The sequence below is a fragment of the Diabrotica virgifera genome, chromosome 4 (genome assembly GCF_917563875.1).
Source record: "Diabrotica virgifera virgifera chromosome 4, PGI_DIABVI_V3a".
NCBI lineage: Eukaryota > Metazoa > Arthropoda > Insecta > Coleoptera > Chrysomelidae > Diabrotica > Diabrotica virgifera.
The window spans coordinates 91,182,396-91,205,014 of NC_065446.1; the positions used below are offsets into that span (position 1 = coordinate 91,182,396).

At 32.3% G+C, this 22,619-nt stretch overlaps 2 protein-coding genes across 3 annotated transcripts in view; one reads left to right on the forward strand and one right to left on the reverse strand.

Moving 5' to 3' along the window:
* Positions 1–22,619, reverse strand: part of LOC114337611 (uncharacterized) — a 1,328,959-nt gene that overhangs the window by 1,196,672 nt on the left and 109,668 nt on the right. The window lies entirely within an intron of this gene.
* LOC114327231 (cilia- and flagella-associated protein 206) overlaps positions 1–22,619 on the forward strand; it is a 102,091-nt gene that overhangs the window by 29,671 nt on the left and 49,801 nt on the right. The window contains exons 4-5 of the mRNA XM_028275777.2: positions 1,472–1,715; positions 20,045–20,174. Of these exons, the coding sequence (XP_028131578.1) occupies positions 1,472–1,715; positions 20,045–20,174 (374 nt within the window). The remainder of the gene's footprint in view (positions 1–1,471; positions 1,716–20,044; positions 20,175–22,619) is intronic.

Below are 22,619 nucleotides of genomic sequence, written 5' to 3' on the forward strand. Positions count from 1 at the left end.
AGGTTTTATCAATTTTATTCAAGGTATGTCAAAAAATATGAATTTCGTTCGAGAGTAGAGTATCTTTATAGTTCACAATATTTAAATTAGGATATAATTGCATATTAAAACATAGCATTTAATTCTAAGCAACTTTTCATAATAGAAATTTCCCATATTATGAATTTAAATACGTAAATAAACAAAGTTTTCGTTATGATAATGCTGGCATTTTCAGCTTGTTAATTAATTTAATTCAAAAGGAAATTTTTTGGACACCCTGTATAATTAATCACGTTAATGTTTATATTACTAAATAGGGAATTAAATAACTTTTCAAATGAGCTAGCACTCGACCCCTATTCCCATTTAAAAAAATAGTCGATTACGTCATCATTCCCAAATGGATGACGTCACTAGTACGATATATATGTCAAAAAATCATAATTTAAAAATCGAATGAATTTTGTATTTCACATTTTTTTCTAATTCTGTAAATAAAGCAGTTTACAGGGGGGTCAAAATATAGTGAATAACCCTGTACATCCCACCAGATGAAAACAATGGAAAGAAGATGAGGGAATTTTACGATGTATAATTCACGTCCCATCTGCTCAGCGCGGTAAAGTTCCAACGAGAATGGTTCCCTTCGTACTCCAATCAGAGTAAACATGTAAATCAAAAATGAATAACCATTTTCAATTTCGGTAGAGGTGCTTGCTGCACTCTCTGATTGAACTAGAATATAATGCGGTTGTAGTTTCGTGTTGCAGCGAAATTTTAAATGGTTATTCATTTTTTATTTACGTGTTTACTCTGATTGGAGTACGAAGGGAACCATGCTCGTTGGAACTTTACCGCGCTGAGCAGATGGGACGTGAATTATAAATTGTAAAAATTCCATCTTCTTTAGTCTCAGCATCCGTTATGGCTTGCAAATTTTAGAAGCCTCGGAGGTGTAACCAGAGAAGGTTCCCATTGTTTTCAGTCTAGTGAGATGTACAGTAATATTTTTAATGTTACTTTTATGTGCTATTAGATTGAAAACTTAGTCTTTTGCTAGCAGTTGCCGCTAGGGCATCCCTGCCATTTCGTCCGTTGCAATCCGTAACTGCACGCCGGGGTGTGTCCTGGTTGGGTCAGAGAGAGAAGCGTATGTGCCTCCTGAGAAACTAATACGTTTCGAAACCGGTAGAGGTGCTTGCTGCACTCTCTGATTGGACTAGAATATAATGAGGCTGTAGTTTCGTGTTGCAACGAAATTGAAAATGGTTATTCAGTTTTGAAAAAAAAAGAATATGTAATCTAATTAGTTTATTTTGGGAAATATGGCAATTGGGAACAATCAAAGTATATATTTTGACAATGGCAAATCATAAATGACATGTAATTTGGTGAAATTTAACCGATGGTTGAAGTTCCGAGTTCCGCCAATTTTTCTTTAATAATTGTTGTAAAACATCACTGTTACATAGTCCATTCGTTGTTTTAGTACCAGATTTAACGTTTAATGCGATAGATGCTTTAAGTGACAATTTGGAATACATAATTGGTGGTATCGCCGGACAAATAGACATCTTATCTGAAGCAATATCGAGCTGCTTTGAACCCTTCATTGCAAAACAACAGGTTTTGCTAAAGATAGTTTTCCCAGAAAATAGTATCTTTGACAGAAAAGACGTCGAGTATTGTATCCATCTTGTACTAGTCTATAAGCAGTTTCAAGAAGCAATTCAGTAAGTGTGCGGTTTATTTTTATATTATTACTAGCTGACCCGGCGAACTTCGTATCGCCTTAGAAATAAATAATGTGTCAAAGTTCATTAAATAAAAATAAAAAAAATATATTTCAAAATATTATTTACTTATTATAAAAGAATCAATTTTATTCTTTCTGGTATAGTCCAGAGAAATAAGATTTTTCTCGTGACACATCCCCCTCCAGGCCGAAACCAAATTTTTTGAGTAGTATGGACATCTATATTAATAACCTTTATGTTTCCTGCAGCCGATTTTGATGATATACATAGTTATAAACAAATGAAGATCTAAAAACGGTAAATTTTCGCTTTTTTCTTCTATAACCAAAAAGTTAAGCATTTTAAACAAATTTGAGAGTAAGAAACTCATAAATCGTCTAAAAGATTTCAATATGGCGTTCGCTGAATATGTCTATCCTTATTGGTTGCTTAGAAAATTGCAAAATAAATAATAAATTTTGAGTTTTTATAAATATTCATAACTTCTGTAAAAATTAACTTAGAACCTTCGTATCTCACGAATTGCTGAGACTTCTGGTGCTTAAATTATATTTTAAATTTCAAAGTAATTGGTCAAATAGTTTAAAAGTTATTTAATTTGTTTATCCCAAATTAATTTTTTTTGCAACACTATAAGTCAGAAAATTATGAGGTTAGAATAAGACTTCTGACAGTTTATGGAAGAAGAACATTTATACTATTGACTTAATTAAAAAAAATGACAAAAAGTAATTTTAAACAGTGTAAAATTATATTGCAAAAACACGTTGAATTTTTTATTTACTTATAAACAATTAGAATATCTTTTTAACCGTTACCCGTAGAAAAATTATTTTTTCATATTTGGAAAGAATGAATTTTTATACACATTTAGAAAGGAAAACAATTGTCCTAGTACAATTAGGGACGAAGTTAGACCCCTTTTTTTAATTTACATGTTTTTGCAAAATAATTTTACAGTATTTATAATTATATTTTTTCTCATTTTTTTTTAATTAAATTAATATTATAAATCTTCTTCTTTCATAAACTATTCAAAGTATTAGTGTAACTTCATCATTTTCTGACTTATAGCGTTGCAAAAAAAATTAATTTGGGATAAACAAATTAAATACCTTTTAAACTATTTGACCAATTGCTTTGAAATTTAGGGTATGATTTAAGCACCAGGAGTCTCAGCATTCCGTGTAATAAGAACGTTTTACGTTAATTTTTACATAAGTTATGAATATATATAAAAACTCAAAATTTATTATTTATTTTGCAATTTCCTAAGCAACCAATAAGGATAGACATATTCAGCAAACGCCATATTGAAGTTTTTTATACGATTTATGAGTTTCTCACTCTCAAATTTGTTTAAAATACTTAACTTTTTGGTTATAGACGAAAAAAGCGAAAATTTACCGTTTTTTGATCTTCATTTGTTTATAACTATGTATATCATCAAAACCGGCTGCAGGAAACATATAGGTTATTAATATAGACGTCTATACTACTCAAAAAATTTGGTTTCGGCCTGGAGGGGGTTGTGTCACCAACATGATATTTTTTTTTCCTTATTTCTCTGAACTAGTAAGCAATATTTTTTGCGGTGAGTTAATATACAACCAAGGCGGTTTTCCAACTCACAATTAATTTTCCATGCCCTAAACATAGACACTTTAAGTTTATTCCGCCAACTTCCACAAAACTTGCGATTTGTTTATCGTCATGGCAAAATCCAATGGCACGGGAAATTGTAGACGATTAAAATCAAATGGTAAGTCTGTTGGAATCATTGGTATAAATAATGGTGTATGAATGTTTTCGAATACTGAACGATAGTGTAAACAGTGTGTTTCGTTGAAAATTCAGTTGCTTAGGCCGTTATACACCCACACGTTACGTCATTACTCGAAAAACAGATTGTTTTACCCCTTTTTGTAAATGTACCTATTATAAAAAAATAAACACTCTTTCTTTAACTAACCTTCCTTCAGACAATACACAAAATCACATTTAATTAACACACTTTCCCATTTTAAAATTAAAGATAAAGTCGTCTCTAGTTTTTACTTACATACTCATGGACAAAAATATTTCATATCCATGTGGAATGAAATTTTTTGTGCTGCTATCCTTAGCCCCCTGTATCATAAGAACAGGATTTATTTTCCGAATGCGATGTTTTAAAGGATCACAAAAATGCTATAATCGGATCTAAATCTGATCTGGGCTATATACTGGCCAGTATAATTTTTAAATTGAATCTCATCAAGGTAAAAGTATTCACTTTGCTAGCGACATGAAGACGTGCACCAGCATCAATATGTCATATCCAATCATCATCATTATTCTCTTTGCCTTATCCCTATGCGGGATCGGCTTCCCTAACTGCATTTCTCCATACAATTCTATCTTGGGTCATATCAATATTAATCCCCTTTACCAACATGTCCTGCCTTATCGTCTCCCCCCAAGTCTTCTTTGGTCTTCCTCTCCTACTCCTTCCAGGAATCTGCACTTCAGAAATTCTTCGTATTGGGTTGTGTTGCCCAAGGCTTAGCACGAGGCTTAGAGAGTCTTGCACCAATACACCTCGTCTTGGTATTGCACTCCCGGTCTTGGACTTGGTCTTAAAGCAAGAGTCTTGCAAGTCTCGCAGTTACCCACTAGCATATTACTATTTATTAAACGTTACTTTAGATTTTAGAACAACGTAACAGTATAAGGTACATTTTCAGCTTAACTTAACATACAGGGCGAGGCAGATACACTTAAGCATTCCCTATAAGTAACTGCCTTAATTTGTGCTTAATTGTTAATCGTACCAACAATCTTAACTACGTAGTTATTTTGATAGCTCAACCATTATTGGTAATTTTTAGGATAGTCTAGATTAGTATGTATCTATTTCCGAAAAAGTATTTGCGATTGAATATGTTCACGGCCAACCCAATAAAATTTCACGTATTTTTTGTTGCAATTAATATTTGGCTTGAATCACCAATAACTCACAAACTAAAGCAGTTAGGAATAGGGAATGCTTAAGAAATAAAAAAGTACCTTACAACATATTATTTTATTACAATACTAAAATACAGGGCGTTCCATTTAAGAAAACTCAGAAAATACTAATTCCGAGTTTCGACCAACCCTGTATTCTAAAATTAAAAATTTATCTATACTAACAATTCTTAACAATAGTAGACTATATTAGAAATCATTTGAACATAAATATAGTTTTTGATGTCAAACTACTACAATTCTACAGGATGTGAATATTGCAACGAAATTAAGACAAAAAAATGTAGGTAATTCTCTTTTAAACTACCCTATATAACATTACAAAATCTTATATTTTAACAATGAAGACATATCGAGGAGAATTTAGAAATGAAAAATATACAGGGTGTCCCATGCAAAAAAACGAAATTATAAGCAACTTCCGGTATATCCCGAAAGTAGGAAATAGAAAATATTTTCAATAAATAGATCACTCTTTAAACCCCTTCGTTCCAATTTTCACGATTCTGTTGCCTTTACTTCTCGAGATATTTCTAATAGGCCAATTATCTGCCTCACCCTGTAGACATAGTTAAAACCAACAAAATTAATAAATGACTAAACAACTCACATCGGGTGGGGTTTGAAGCCATGATCTAAACTATTCCTGTCTATACTCTCACTAACTGAGCTATCTACCATGTCCCGCGGGAGTCAGTCTGTTTCTTAATAAACATTTGCATTTAATAACCTTACATGTGCTAAAACATACAAAAAAATCAAATAAATGACATATCAAAGAATATTCTCTGTCTAGAAAGGAATTTTGTTTGACCAATTGATACATGAATAAAAAACCGCTAAACGCCGTAAAAATGAGTGGCGCATACTAGTACATTATTTCACGGTTTTTGCTCTAAATTTTAAAGAACCGCTTGGATTGACATGAAATTTGGCATACGTATAGCTTACATGTCAAAGAAAAAGATTGATATTGTGCCGATGTGTGCTTTTGCCCTGGAGGTGACTTTCACCCCCTTTTGGGGGTGAAAAAATATATGTCCAAAATAAGTCCGGAAATGGGTAAATTGACTAATTTTAAGTAATTTTTGTTCTATAGAGCTTTTCGCCAAGTCAACGCTTTTCGAGTTATTTGCGAGTGAATATGTTCATTTTTCAACAAAATAACCACATTTTTAGACGGTTTTTCGCAAATAACTCAAAAAGTAAGTATTTTGTCGAAAGTAAATAAAATAGCTATAAAATAGACCCCACCGCTACGCGTCGGGCAGTAAATTTCATTCTCGAGAGGAAAAGTAGCACTTTCCTCCCTTGTTATACAAATAGCTATTTCATCAATGACATTTCATGACGTCACTTTTACTTTTCCTGCCTAGGGAGGAAAAGTACGACTTTGCTCCCTACAATCAGATCAGGAAAAGTATACTTTCGGTAGAGGTAGGTGGAAAACATTTTTTCCACCTACCTCTACCGAAAGTATACTTTTCCGGACCTGATTGTAGGGAGAAAAGTTGTACTTTTCCTCCCTAGGGAGGAAAATATTTTTCCTCCCTAGGGAGGAAAAGTAAAAGTGACGTCATGGTATTTCATTCATGAAATATAACTTATTGACGCCCTGTATAATATCTATTTTCTATTACGAAGTATCTATACATTTTAACGTTTATTTATAAAACATCCTGTATTTTGCAGAACGGTAAAAAACAGTAAATTGTTATTTTGATTTAACAATGTTTACATTAATAATTTGACTTATATTTGACAGTTGACAGTTATATTGTACCTACTTGTTGTTTTAGTTCTAATAAATTTTGTTGGTTAGTTACATAAATAAATTAAGTAAAAATGAAAAAATTAATTGTTATTTGAGGAAGGTGGAAAACCCATATGTATAACATGGGAGTAAAGTGCCTTTTCCTCCCTTGAATGATTACTGCCCTCCGCTACGCGTCGGGCAGTAAACTTCATTCTCGGGAGGAAAAGTTACACTTTCCTCCCTTGTTATACAAATAGCTATTTCTGTTTTTATAGTGCAGTTACTGAAGGTGGATAAGAGCTATTACCTCCGATTTCGTTGAACCTCCATCGATTTGTACGAAAATTGGTGAGTGGTTAGAGGATATCTCAAGGAACAAAGGTGACATGGTTCCAACTTGCTCTTTTACCCTGGGGGTGGATGCTACCCCTTCTGGGGGTGAAAATAATTTTTTTATAATAACCCCATAATTCGGTAGAAGGAAAAATTCTAAGCAAAATTTGTTATATAAAGTTATTAAAATAAATCAAAATTTTTTAGTTATTAAGATGAAAGATTTTAATTTTTCGTGAGAAAAATGCATGTTTTTAACCGATAAATAACTCAATAACTATAAGTTTTTACAAAAAAGTTATTATTACCAAAATTGAAGCTATTAAAAAAATAAAATAAACTCCTTATTATAAAAACTATTTAGTGTTAACTAGAAGTGAGTTATAGGTAATTGAATGTATATTTTTTTCGGCGAGTACCCAAATCTAAATATTCAAGCTTAAATAACGGGAAAATGATGCATTTTATAACATAAACTTATAAAAAATTTGTCAAATTACTTAGAAACATCTATCAAATGAGTCCCCGAACAAGTTGATAGCATTAAAATGTATGCTCCAAAACTTTTTCAAATTTTTTTTTTTTAAATCTTTCCAAAAAATATTATTGTTTTTTTAATAACTCCGTTAATTTTTATAATATCAGGTTCTCTTAAGAACCGTTTGAAAGATACTTCCACGTGCTATTAAACCACGTTAAATTTAGTATTTTAGACCCCTTACTTTTTTTTAAATAAAAGGTGAAATGACTCCGGTTGCATGGTTCTCGCAGCAAAATTTAAGTTTTAAACGTTTATATCTCGGTTATTTTTTACCCTACAGAAATAGTAAAACAGGTAAAATATTTGATATATTGAATACTCATGTATTATTTTTACGTATATTGAGTATTTTTGAAGTTATTATCATAAAAAAATGAAAATTGGATAATATTAAAAATTCTGATTTTTTTAAGTTCAACCTTTTTTTCAAAAATATGCGTTCTAAACCGATCAAAATTGTTAAAATCATTACTAATGCTAATATAAGGAAATTATTGTAAAGGATTACTATAAATTTAATTTTTTGTGAAATGGCGAATATTTAATTTTTCACTTTTTTCTAAAAAAATCGAGAGTGTTCTCTTATTTTCATAATATCATCATCATTCTCTTATTTTCATCATAACTTGCTTAATGTTGATGATAATAAATTCTTCTGGAGCTCATTTAATAGGTATTACAAAGAACTTTGACAAAAGTGTTTAGCAGATATGTTATAAAATGCATCGTTGTCCCGTTATATAGACTTGAGTACTCGTCGAAAAAAATATACATTCAATTACCCCTAACTCACTTTGAATTAACATTAGTTTAGTTCTTTAAGTGAGGAATGTATTCAATTTTTTATTATCTTTAGTTTTGATTATTTTTTAATGATTTTAACTTCCAATCGTATAGTAAGATATTTGATCACGTGTTTAATTCTGTCCAATCAGATTAAAATTATACTGAGAATTATGTACTGTAGAAAATTACCGATACAATTTTTTTAAGTAGATTGTTTCTGTTTAATGGCAACCAGTTTCCTAGTTTTGACAACTGTCACATTTAAGAAAATATCCATAATATACGCATTAAAAAATAATCTTACGAATATCACACGACAGTAAGAATAAATAAGAAAATAATGCTTCATTTTTACTCAAATTTGTTGTCATTGGGCAATAGACACGAAAGCCCGCAGGGCTCTCGTGTCTATTGCCAGACAACAAATTTTCGAAAAACTGTCGCATTATTTTCAATTTACATATACCCGATAATTATAACTTTTTTGTAAAAGCTTATAGTTTTTGAGTTTTACGTGAAAAACAGCTTTAAAACATGCATTTTTTTAAGAAAAAATAAAAATCTTGATCTTTAATAACTCAAAAAGCATTAATTTATATTAATAACTTCATACAACAAATTTTCTTTAGAATTTGTTCCTTATTGGACTCCCCGTATAAATTATTATGTTAATGTTTATATTACTGAAGAGAGAATTGAATTGCCTTTCAAATGAGCTAGCACACGACCCCTATTCTCATTTAAAAAAATCATCGATTACGTCATCACGTCTAGAAGGATGACGTCACTAGTATGATATATATGCCAAAAAATCATAAATTAAGATCAAAAATCGACCTGTTTCGAGAATTTCTAATAATGTTGTTTATTTAACTAATAATTAATTTATGCGTTACTTTATGGACGCACTGTATACCTCACTGTAAGAAGGCCAGTGTAACACTAAGATATCTCAGAAACTCTTTAGAACACTACAATATTTTACATAGTTCTCAAAACCATTAATTCCGGGAGGCTTCGTCGATTCGTAAATAATGAGTTCTGAGAATTTTGGGTTTAATAGGTTTTTGCAAATTTGTTTATTTTTTACAGGCTCAGTATAGCTTCTCAATATACGTGATTATTTTTTTCACCTGTCAAATTCTGACGTTTTTGCTTTTTCAGCCAATCACCACGCGTCGTTCTAGCCAATCATTGAGTGTAATACTGATAAAACAGCCTCTTCCTTGATAAAACAGTCTCTTCTCTGATAAAACATAAGGTACCATAAATTTCACATAATACGTACATACCTGTGTTTACTAACTTAATTTATGAACAGCCCTGGTACATAGATATTTTAAAAAACTAACCACGATATACTCAGATTTTCTACAGTTTTTATTTTCAACATAAATATTTCTAAACTTTTCATAAACGTTATAATAATTGTTCATTTTCGATTTAAACAGTTTTTTATGTATTAACAATATAATAGATAAATTGGTTCATTTTTAAATCATAAAATAATTTATCTATAACCTACTTAAGACATTGATCCTAGTTGTCTTAAAAATATTTCACAGATGCCCGTATTTACTAATAATACATATTGGTTCACAAAATAATCTTTTCAAATACCACTCGTCCTCTAAATTTTGCTTGATAAATTTTTTCGTTTTCATACTTAAACTTCTTTATTTAGGGTAAAATCACTCAAACAAACTGAAATGGATAAAATCACTCGCCCTTCGGACTCGTGATTTTATCATTCGGTTTGTTTTCGTAATTTTACCAAATAAAGAAGTTTTCGTGAAAACAAAAAAATTTATCGATAAAATTTAGAGGACTCGTGGTATTACCTTTGATAATTCATTTAATTTAATTAACATAAAACAAATTAAAAGAAAATGGAGACACATATTAAATAAAGAATATCAAATTTCCTAAATTTTGGAGGTGGCCCGTTTTCTCTGACGCGCAGTGTATAATCCTGACATCCTAAAAGATGAAGGGAGTGTAAACATGACAAGCAATCCATCTATAGGGCTTTTCATTCACAGTCATGTGTTTCGAGCTTCTGTCATATGTCATATAATCCGTGTCTATTAATATTATATACAGATTATACAACATATGATACAAGCTCGAAACAAATGACAATCGATGAAAAGCCCTATATGAAACAAATCAAAGAAAATCATGCTGAATTTTGCACTTTGATCATAATTATACATCACGCAAATTATGGAATATAAAAATAAGAGTGAAATATGTTCGACATACTAAAACAACTGATTGTTTTACAGTTTATTTAACAACTTTGTATTTGGCAGAATATTAATAATTATTATTATATATTAAATTAAAACGTTAACATTCAAACAACTGTTTCAGTTTAACAGATTTATGTTGATGAAAACAAATATTTATTATACGTGGAAATAAATAAATATATAATGGTCAAATAAACATTAATAATACTATCAAAAATGTAGAACAACCAAATTACCATCTGTAATTAACATTTGTATTTCCAGATTGCCTAAAATAAAATAATTCCCTAAATAGGATGAATTATAGGACTTCCTTCCTTTCTTCGTGTGTTTTCTTCCCCTTTGATTTGTAATGTCCACTCGTCAATCTGTTTTACCAAAACGTTGCGAGTCATTCACTCGTTAGCGCTCGTATATATGAGGGCGGTTTGCCAACGTTGACGTCGCGGTTTACCTGAAAAACCCAACCGCCGCGGTTCAAGTTAACATAATTAACTATTTTTTATGGGAAATAAGCCACAATGTTACTAAAAAAAATGAATTCATTAACGTTTCGAAGCCCAAATCGGGTTTCGTTGTCAAAATACAAAATACTATTAAAATAAACAAAAATGTTGTTGCTAAGTAAAAAAAAATTCTTCTAATAATTTATTTAAACTGACTCATTGATACTGGCAATTCAGACGTATATTATACATTTTAAAGTAGAAGACTTTAAAATGATATCGCCAATATTTATGAGTTGCGTTCCTGGGACGACTTTACTGAAAGATAGTTCATTCGATTACATGAAATCAATCCCAACTCAAGAATATCCGTCGGAAAAAAATCATAGCATGTGATCTGTCTTTAAAAAGACAACCAAATGCAACGATGACGGTAAAAATCTCGCGTTAGAGATTCCATAGTAAATCACGAGGGAAAACCAGGAAAAAACCTCGTGATACTATCCCGACATCGTAAGTATTTGGTCTTACATTTAATTTACCTTCAAAAAACTAATACCAAATTCTGACTTTAATATGTTTAAATTATAAATAATATTAATAATACATAGATATACAATAAGTAATACTAAAATATAAAATTTGTACTAACTCGATATGTTGTTGACTCACTAATCGTGGTATTTTCTTTCTATTTACTTCCTCTTTCAGTATGGGTAACCACATCCTACTGCATTCTACTGAGGAATTTGCGACACAATTGGTTTCATTTAGCATAATTAGAGCCGCTTCTTTGATCTCTTTTTACTATCTGATTCTTTCAGGACTATACTTGAATCTCTCCATTGAACTCTATGTTCATTATCCCATGCGTGTTGGCATATTTGAGATCTATCAAAGTCTCTATTTTTATATAAGACTGATGTTCACTTATTCTAACGTTTAATGGTCTTGATGTTTCACCTAAATAAAATTGTTCGCATTCACACAGTATTTTATAAATGCAATTCTTTGTTCTTTCTTGTTAATGTTAGTTAATTTAATGTTAATTCTAACCATTAAACGTTAGAATAAGTGAACATCAGTCTTATATTAAAAATAGAGACTTTGATAGATCTCAAATATGCCAACACGCATGGGATAATGAACATAGAGTTCAATGGAGAGATTCAAGTATAGTCCTGAAAGAATCAGATAGTAAAAAGAGATCAAAGAAGCGGCTCTAATTATGCTAAATGAAACCAATTGTGTCGCAAATTCCTCAGTAGAATGCAGTAGGATGTGGTTACCCATACTGAAAGAGGAAGTCAATAGAAAGAAAATACCACGATTAGTACGTCAATAACATATCGAGTTAGTACAAATTTTATATTTTAGTATTATTTATTGTATATCTATGTATTATTAATATTATTTATAATTTAAACATATTAAAGTCAGAATTTGGTATTAGTTTTTTGAAGGTAAATTAAATGTAAGATGTCAAATACTTACGATGTCGGGATAATATCACGAGGTTTTTTCCTGGTTTTCCCTCGTGATTTACTATGGAATCTCTAACGCGAGATTTTTACTGTCATCGTTGCATTTGGTTGTCTTTTTAAAGACAGATCACATGCTATGATTTTTTTCCGACGGATATTCTTGAGTTGGGATTGATTTCATGTAATCGAATGAACTATCTTTCAGTAAAGTCGTCCCAGGAACGCAACTCATAAATATTGGCGATATCATTTTAGAGTCTTCTACTTTAAAATGTATAATATACGTCTGAATTGCCAGTATCAATGAGTCAGTTTAAATAAATTATTAGAAGAATTTTTTTTACTTAGCAACAACATTTTTGTTTATTTTAATAGTATTTTGTATTTTGACAACGAAACCCGATTTGGGCTTCGAAACTTTAATAAATTCATTTTTTAGTAAAATTGTGGCTTATTTCCCATAGAAAATACTTAACTATAAAAATGCCACAAGGAAATAGCTTCAGAACAACATCAAGTTAACATAGAAACAAATGCAACTGCTCAATATCGTACACATGGAACCGCCAGTTTACCAGCGTTTAAACCAGTAAATCGCGGCGTAACCGCCTGCATATGGGCAAGCCCTTACCTGAAAAACCCAAACGCCGAGGTTCAAGTTACCAAGGAACAAATGCAACCGCAACGTAGAGTACACATGCACTGCTCAACGTCGTCAAACCGCGGCGGTTGTACGTTACTAGGGGAGGAATGGGACCGACCGCCAATCAACCGCTGTCATGTGTACGGTACAAACGTCGGCCAATCGCGGCGTCAACCGCTGACAAACCGCCCACATATGTACGAGCGCTTACTCAAATCAACGCTATCAGCTAATTGTATGTCAAACGACTGAGGAAGAAAACTAAACAAAGTAAATTCTTTACGTACTGAGACTTTGAGAACCTTCCTTGAATAAAAGAATCAGGCTACGTCTACATAAGTGGTCTTAGTCGATTTGTTCTCAGTCAATGTTCCTAGTCAATCTCTGTTCATTTCCAATCATTATTCTACTTGCAATGACTCCAAATGTTGCTTTGAAAAATTGGAAGACCAAAAACCATTGGAAAAACGATAAAATCCTTTATAAAAGGTATATTTGTTAAAATCACTAAAAGGGCTACATCACAGAACAGAACTAGTTTTCGATCGGATGACCGGTCATCATCAGTGTTTACCTAAAATGTGTATAAACTGATAAGAGAGTGCAAAATATTTAAAATTTTGACTACGGTTTTAAAAAAAATATAGGTTATACTCACGTGAATCTAACATGCTAACCACCAAAATAAAAAATATGTGGGTAAAAACCCTTTACAATCGATACGTCATAGGAACATAGAAAAAAGATGTGAAATTAAACATGGATGTTTAAAATATCCAATGTTTTATGCTCTAGGTACCATTGAGCTCGAGTTTGGTTTGTTCGTATCATGACTATATGGAAGCAAGTGGCTAAAGTGGCAGTGATAGCGGAAATTCCGAACGATGACATGACAAAAATGACAGTTCCACAGGAAGTTAAAATTTCCCTGTTAGTTATGTGAAGTATATTGTAAAACTTGTTAAATTGAGAACAGCGACAACATTCACCCCTACTGGTGAATACAGGGTGAGGCAGATAAAGGGCCTATTAGAAATATCTCGAGAACTAAAGGTAAGAGAATCATGAAAATTGGAATACAGGGGTTTTGAGTTATGAGCTATTTAATGAAAATATTTTGGTCTCTTTGCTACTTCCGGTTATACCGGAAGTTGATTGTAACTTCGTTTTTTTTTTTAATGGGACACCCTATATATTTTTACATTTTTGGATTCTGCTCGATGTCTTCTTTCTTAAAATATAAGGTTTTGTACCATTATACAGGATAGTTTAAAAGATAATTACGGTTTTTTATAAATTTTGTAGCAAACTTCACACCCTGTAGAATTGTACTGATTTGATATCAAGAACTACATTTATGTTCATGTGATTTTTAATATAGTCTATTATTATTAAAATTTATTAATATAGCGAAATGTTTAATTTTAGTATACAGGGTTGGTTGAAACTCGGAATGAGTATTTTTTGAATTTTCTTAAATAGAACACCCTGTATTTTAGTATTGTAATGAAATAATACAATATTTTATAGTACTTTTTATTTTCTAAGCATTCCCTATACCTAACTGCTTTAGTTTGTAAGTTATTCGTAGTTCTTTAAGCCAAACGTTAATTGCAACAAAAATTAGGTAAAATTTTATTAGGTTTGCCGTGAAAATATTCAATTATACATAATTTTTCGAAAATAAACACATATTAATCTTGACTGACCCTTAATTTATTAATAAATTTATTAATACTGGTTGATATATGAAAATACCTACGTAGTTAAGATTGTTAATGTGTTTAATATTAATAAAAACATACAATATTCTATCCAGTTGGCTATGACTTTGACACAAAATATGCTTAAACATTCTACTATTTTTGAAGTTCCAGTTGCTTTGCTACCATTACTAATATTAATTTTTCTTATGAGGAACTGATTCAGATGTTTTTTGTTCTAGGAGAGTATAACAAACAAAAATGTGCTACTAGCAATAAGAATTATTCATCAGAAATTCCATATACAACCAAAAAGAGAAACTTTTCAAAATTTACTAGAGCGGTTTCAACGAACTGGATACTTAGACTACCAGAAATCTGATCGAACAAAAACGAAATGTATGATAGTAAAAGTAAATGATTAAAATGAATTAAATGTTAGTGTCACTGAGAATCTGCATATTAGTATGAACGTTCTCAGTACGTCGAAACTATTCTAGTAAACTTTGAAAAGTTTCTCTTCGTGGTTGTCGTCTCTCAGGGAGTTGCAGATGATAAATTCTTGTTGCTAGTAGTACATTTTTGTTACACTCTACTAGAACAAAAACCCAACTAATCAGTTCCCCATTACCAAAATTTATATTAGTAATGGTAACAAAGCAACTGGAACTATAAAAATAATACAATGTCTAATGTTTAATCAAGTTTAGTGTCAAAGCCATAGCCAACTAAGTAGAATATGGTTTGTTTTTATTAATATTTTATGCACCAACAATCTTAACAACGTAGACATTTTGGTACCTCATCCGATATTAATAAATTAAGGATTATTCTAGATTAACATGTATTTATTTTAAAAAAACTATTTATGGTTGAATATTTTCATGGCAAACCTAATAAAATTTCACGTAATTTTTGTTGCAATTAATGTTTGGCTTAAAGAACAACGAATAACTTACAAATTAGAGAAGTTACGTATAGGCAATGCTTAAGAAATAAAAAAGTACTATAAAATATTATTTCATTACAATACTAAAATACAGGGTGTTCCATCTAAGAGAATTCAGAAAATACTCATTCCGAGTTTCGACCAACCCTGTGTGCTAAAATTAAACATTTCGCTCTATTAATATTTTTTAAGAATAATAGACTATATTAAAAATCACTTGAACATAAATGGAGTTTTTGATATGAAATCAGTACAATTCTACAGGATGTGAAGTTTGCTACAAAATTGATAAAAAACCGTAATTAACTTTTAAACTACCATGTATAATGTTACAAAACCTCATATTTTAAGAAATAAGACATCGAGCAGAATCCAAAAATGTAAAAATATACAGGGTGTTTTATTTAAAAAAAAACGAAGTTACAATGAACTTCCGGTATAACCGGAAGTAGCAAAGAGACCAAAATATTTTTATTAAAGCCTGATTCTGATTAGACGTGCAAGGAATCGAACCGGCAACGGCAAGGCACGGGCAAGGTTTTCGGAGCCAATTCACACTGCGAAAGGCTGGCCGCGGGTCGGTTGCTTTGTGTAGTGAACAATGTTGAAATTGAACGTTAATAAAAATTCCTCTAATATTAGAAGAAGAAAAAGAAAATGGAAACAAATAGTGCAGAAATAGAAAAAGACGTTGTTGGGTGCTTAAAATGCTAAAGAAACGCACAAAAGAAGGAGAATTTGCATCCTTACACTCCGAACTTTTAGACGATCAGACAAAATTTTTTAAATATAACCGAATGACAGTGGATGAATTTAACAACTTATGGCTGCATATTGAACCATAATATTCAACCTAGTTCTTGAGTCACTCATCAGAAAAACCAATGAAACACCAAGACAGTACAAATTACTTGCATATGCAGACGATGTAGTTCTGCACTTTAACACGACTAACACGTTAAAAAGGGAGCTTTAAATAAACGAAGCAAAAACGAATTACATGACCGTCAAAAGAACACCTGACAATGAAAATTATATCACAATAGACAACTATACTCTTGAACGTGTGGATGACTTCACATATCTGGGCACAGAAATCAGAAGAATTCCGTAAGGATCTAAATTAATGCACGTATTTCCAGAGGTGAATCGTACATACTATACTATGCTATTAAAAGATTGATGACATCGAACATATTAGACAATAGAACCAAAATGACTGTCTACAGAACATTGATTAGACCCGAATCGTTGTGAAACCTGAGCAATGACGAAAAGGGATGAAGCCCAACTCAGTACATTCGAGAGAAAAATACTGAGAAAAGTATATGGCCCGGTGCAAGAGGAAGACGGAAGTGGAGAATCAGTAGAAACAACGAGGTTAATGAATTGAATGAAGGTTACGATATTGTACAATATGTGAAAAGTCATAGACTGTCATGGCTGGGACATGTGCAGAGAAAATACAATGAATAAACAACAAAGAAAATATTACAATGGAAGCCGATAGGAAGGCGAAAAAAAAAGAAAGGGCCAGAACGAGAGGGATGGATGACGTGGAAAACTACATGAAAACCATGAACGTAAGACAATGGAGAAAAAGTACACAAGAGAAATCCGAATGGAAGGACATAGCCAGATATGCAAAGACTCTTCCAGAGTTAGGATGCCAAAAAAGAAGAAAAATTGGCGCATATTGAGGGACCTCTTCAAAAACGAAATACTTCTTTTCTCTATCGTCTTTTAAAACTGATTTTAAACCAGAAATTTTGCAGATTGCTTGCCGGTAAGGTATTCACACTGTCGTGACCTTCACGGTACATGCTAGGCAAAGATTGTTTCGAAAAGAACGTCACATGCAAAGCCCGTCGCTTGCCGGTGCCTGGCACGCATAGTGTGAATTTCGTCCCGTGAAGTGCATAAGATTTTATGTAAAATGTATCTTGCCGAGCCGATGCCTTGCCCATGCCGAGCAGTTGCCTTGCAGTATAGTGAGAATCAGCCTTAAATAGTTCATTCCTCAAAACCCCTGTATTCCAATTTTCATGATTCGCTTACCTTTAATTCTCGAGATATTCCCTTTATCTGCCTCACCCTATATATTTATATCAAAAGGAGAGTAGAATTTTGGATCGACTAAGACCACTTGATACCACCAACTGACGGAAAAATACGACTCCAACTACACAACACTGAAGAAATTAAATAAAGATATCCACCGGTCAATCCGAAAAGACATAAGAGAAAACAATACAAGAGAAATAACTCAAATAACTCAAGAAAACAAAAGTTTAAAAGTTTTGCGGCAAAATACGAATAACATTGGTAACAAAAATATGTACAGAATAAGAAACAAAGACAACAGCATTGCTACGGATAGAGCCGAAATCCTTAAGGTTGTCGAATCGTTTTATCGCGAAATGTATGAGAGCACCAACGCAATGCAAGATCAGCTCCTGCCCAAAATCACAAACCAGGGATCAGAATTAATGCCAGAAGTAACACCATACGAAGTTAAAAAGACACTTTCAGAAATAAAAAATAATAAATCCCCTGGCGATGACGGAGTAGTGATTGAGGCAATCAAACAAGGTGGAAATAAAATTATCCAGGTTTTGGCCAAACTTTTCACCGAATGCATTTACCAAGGCAAAACGCCTTCTCAATGGAACAATGCAGTGATTGTTTTATTGCACAAGAAACGTGACATAACAGATCTAAAAAACTACCGTCCTATCAGTCTGCTATCACACATATATAAACTTTTCACAAAAATTATCAAAAAAAGACTGGAGGCTAAGTTAGACTTCTATCAGCCTAGAGAACAAGCTGGCTTCAGATCCGGATATAGAACTAACGACCACCTACTGGTAATAAAAAACTTGATCGAAAAGTCTGCGGAATACAACAAACCATTGGCACTGCTATTCGTGGACTACGAGAAAGCGTTCGATACCATAAATCAGCAGAAAATGTTAAAAGCATTGACAGAATGCCGAATAGACCATCGCCACACTAACATGATAAAATATATCTACCACAACGCAACGGCTAGCGTAAGACTATCTGATCAACAAATAAATAAATTCTGTATACAGCGAGGAGTACGGCAAGGAGACACCATCTCACCAAAGCTGTTCACAACACTTTTAGAACACAGTTTTAAGACGGCAGATCTGAACGAATATGGTATCAACATAAATGGAGAGAAGCTCAGTCATTTGAGATTCGCAGATGACATCGTCCTTATAGCCGATCGTATGGATGATGCAATAATAATGTTGAACAAGTTATATCACGCTTCCTTGGAGGTCGGACTAAAGATTAACATCATCAAGACGCAAATAATGACTAATCTGGTGCTAAATCGTAATATTGTTGTTGATGGAATGGATATTGAGCAGACTGCATCTTATAAGTCCTTGGGACATGAAATTCGGTTGGGAAGAGATAACCAGACTTGCGAGCTCCCACGTCGCATAGGATTAGCCTGGGCAGCGTTTGGTAAACTGAGCTATGTATTTAAATCGAACTTACCCATATGCCTGAAAAAGAAAATCTTTGACCAGTGTGTATTGCCTGTACTCACTTATGGAGCGGAAACATTAACACTCACAAAAAAGGTAGTGAACAAGATTCGCATAACTCAGAGGGCTATGGAGCGCCAGATGTTGGGTGTCTCCCTGAGGGACCGAATCTCAAACGAAGAAATACGTCGTAGAACAAAAACAGCGGACGCCGTCGAAAGAATCGCGTCGCTCAAGTGGTATTGGGCAGGACACGTCGCCAGATTGTCAGAAAACCGATGGACAAAACGTATTGTCGAGTGGAGGCCACGAGAAGAAGCACTACGGAGCAGAGGACGACCACCAACCAGATGGGCTGACGATCTGAAGCGTATTGTCGGCAACTGGATGCAAGCCGCACAAAACAGAGACAGATGGAAAGAGCTGAGGGAGACCTATGTCCAGCAGTGGACGCGTACGGGTTGATGATGAAGACCACTTATGTAGACGTTTAGCTTATTCACAGAGATTGGGACCTGGGATAATTTGGTGGTGATATTGTCTTTCAATATTTCTTTTATTTTAATAATATCAGTAGCACAAGGGAAGATGGTTAGACCAGATATTAGGTTTGAAGTTGATATTATTACGTTATACCATCAATCTCAAAATGCTTTTTGTAAGTAGGTGCCCCAATTTACTAAGTTTGTGGATCCAACAGGACCTTGACATATTATTCTCTTTTTCCATTTGGAGTTATGAGAATGTCTCTACAGTGTACAGTGCTTAATAATTTTATTGCTGAAAAAAATATTGTACAATTAAGGGTTCATGTACATATGCGAAATTATTACAATAATTTCAGAAAATAATAAGATTTTTGACCTGTTTTAGATTTCTAGCACATGACGTCGCAATACAAAAAAGGGCTTTACTGAAAATATATCAACAATATAACGAAATTATAGCAGAGCTGAATAGCACTGTTGTACCAAATTTTCATATACATGTAGACACGGTATTTGTAAGTATAAATAATCTATGGACTTAAGTACAAATCAATTTTAGACATTTTTACTCACCGGAATGACCGCAGACGTTCGGATACAATTAGCGTCTCTTTGCAAAGACAATGACGTCGACTTTGCAAAGTAACAAGACACTTACTCAACACACACTACACGTGACACTAGGTACCTAACTGCAAAAATTCACCGTACCTACCATGCCAATGGCCATTAGTTGTCGAGGCATTAGCTAAATAAAAAAAAATTAGACATTTTGTGAAAAACAACAATTATTTTTTTAATTATTTGTTTTTATCTTTCTATTTATTTATTTTTTTGTCAGAGCTATAATTTTAAACAATATGACTGTATAAAATTTTATATACAAATAGATTCTTTAACTCTAAAAGATGTGTACGATTAGTAGATAATTGGAGATTAACTTGAACGAGATTGGTATGGGTCATTCCATTTCAAATCACTCAATTTTGGAGCAAAAAAAATTTTGGACTTCCGATTTGTCTGAAAATTGGTATATAGGTTCTACCTGACGTAAAAATAAGATATTTAAGGTCAAAAAATCTTCTTCTTTTGTTTTTCTCAAAATGTTATTTTATGAGATTTTACAGTGATTTGGTGTTTATTTATACAAATTTGCATTTTCTATCGTAAAGTATCAATGGAAAACATAATATTTTAATAGAGGGGACACAAAAATGTCATTATATGGCATTATAACAAGTTACTTTGATTCAAAACAAGCTTTTGATCAAATTTTATAGTGTAGAAAACGTTAAAATACCGTTTTTTACATTTTTCTCCATTCCCAAAATACATCATAATCGATTTGGCTGAAAATTTGTCCACAGATAGACAAAACATAGGACTTTAAGTGGTAAGAAGGATTTGAATTATATTACAATACCAAAAAAGTTACATGCAATATTATAGTAAAAAATATAGGCGTCTACTGTAAGTAAAATTAACTCGAAAATATCGACCTCACGACAAAAACTGTTAAATAGAAATTGTAATAATTGTAAATACGATTTATTTGGAACAATTTCAGTTCCTACCATTTTTGTCGAAAAGTTAAAAATGGCGGAGATATTGAGCAAAACAGGTTCTCCTTTAAAATCAAGATGGCGGCGAACGTAACGGATGAATTCATTCGTGATTTTAAATTTAGGCTACTATTGACTCCCCTAAAGATCAAAAAAATAAAATTTTGGGCAGCTCGGCATTCAAGGTCAAATGCTATCCCGACTGGACTAATATATACTTTTGAGTCTGATATTACTGCATGTAACTTTTTTGGTATTGTAATATAATTCAAATCCTTCTAACCACTTAAAGTCCTATCTTTTGGCTATCTGTGGACAAATTTTCAGCCAAATCGATGATGATGTATTTTGGGAATGGAGGAAAATGTAAAAAAACGGTATTTTGACGTTTTTTACACTATAAAATTTGATCAAAAACTTGTTTTGATTCAAAATAACTTGTTATAATGCCATATATTGACATTTTTAAGTCCTTTATATTGATATATTATGTTTTTCATTGATACTTTACGACAGAAAATGCAAATTTGTTTAAATAAACACCAAATCACTGTAAAATCGCATAAAATAACATTTTGAGAAAAAAAGAAGATTTTTTGACCTTAAATATCTTATTTTTACGTCCCGCAGAAGCTATATACCAATTTTCAGACAAATCGGAGATCCAAAATTTTTTGCCTGAGTGATTTGACATGGAATGTACCGTATACAAATTTGATATTTCAATAATATATAGGGTGTCCCAAATGAAAATTTATACAGGGTGTCCCAAAAGTAGCGGAACGGTCGAATATTTCGCGAAATGAACATCGGATCGAAAAACTGAAAAATACGTGTTAAATAATTTTCAAAAATCTGTCGAATGACACCCACCCCTCCACCCCCTGGAGGTGGTGTGGGAAGTAACTTTAAAATCTTAAATGGAAATCACCAGTTTTTATTGCATATTTGGATTTCTTATGTAAAAGTAAGTAACTTTTATTCGAGACATTTTTCTAATTGTGGATAGATGGCGCTATAATCGGAAAAAACGATTTGTCGTGATACCGTAGGGAATTTATAGAAATTGTCTAATATCTCGAGAAATACACTTCCAAATGAAAACCCAAAAAACACGTGTTTTTTTTATAAATATTTTTGAAATACCTGTCGAATGATACCAAACACGATCCCCCACTCCACACCCTGGAGGTGAGGTGGGGGTAACTCTAAAGTCTTAAATAGGAACCCCCGTTTTTATTGCAGTTTTGGTTTCCTCATGAAAGAATAAGTAACATTTATTCGAAACATTTTTTAGAATTGTTGATAGATTGCGCTTTAATCGAAAAAATACGATTTATTTCTCCATAAGTAACAAATGTTACTTATTTTTTCATGGGGAATCCAAATCTGCAAAAA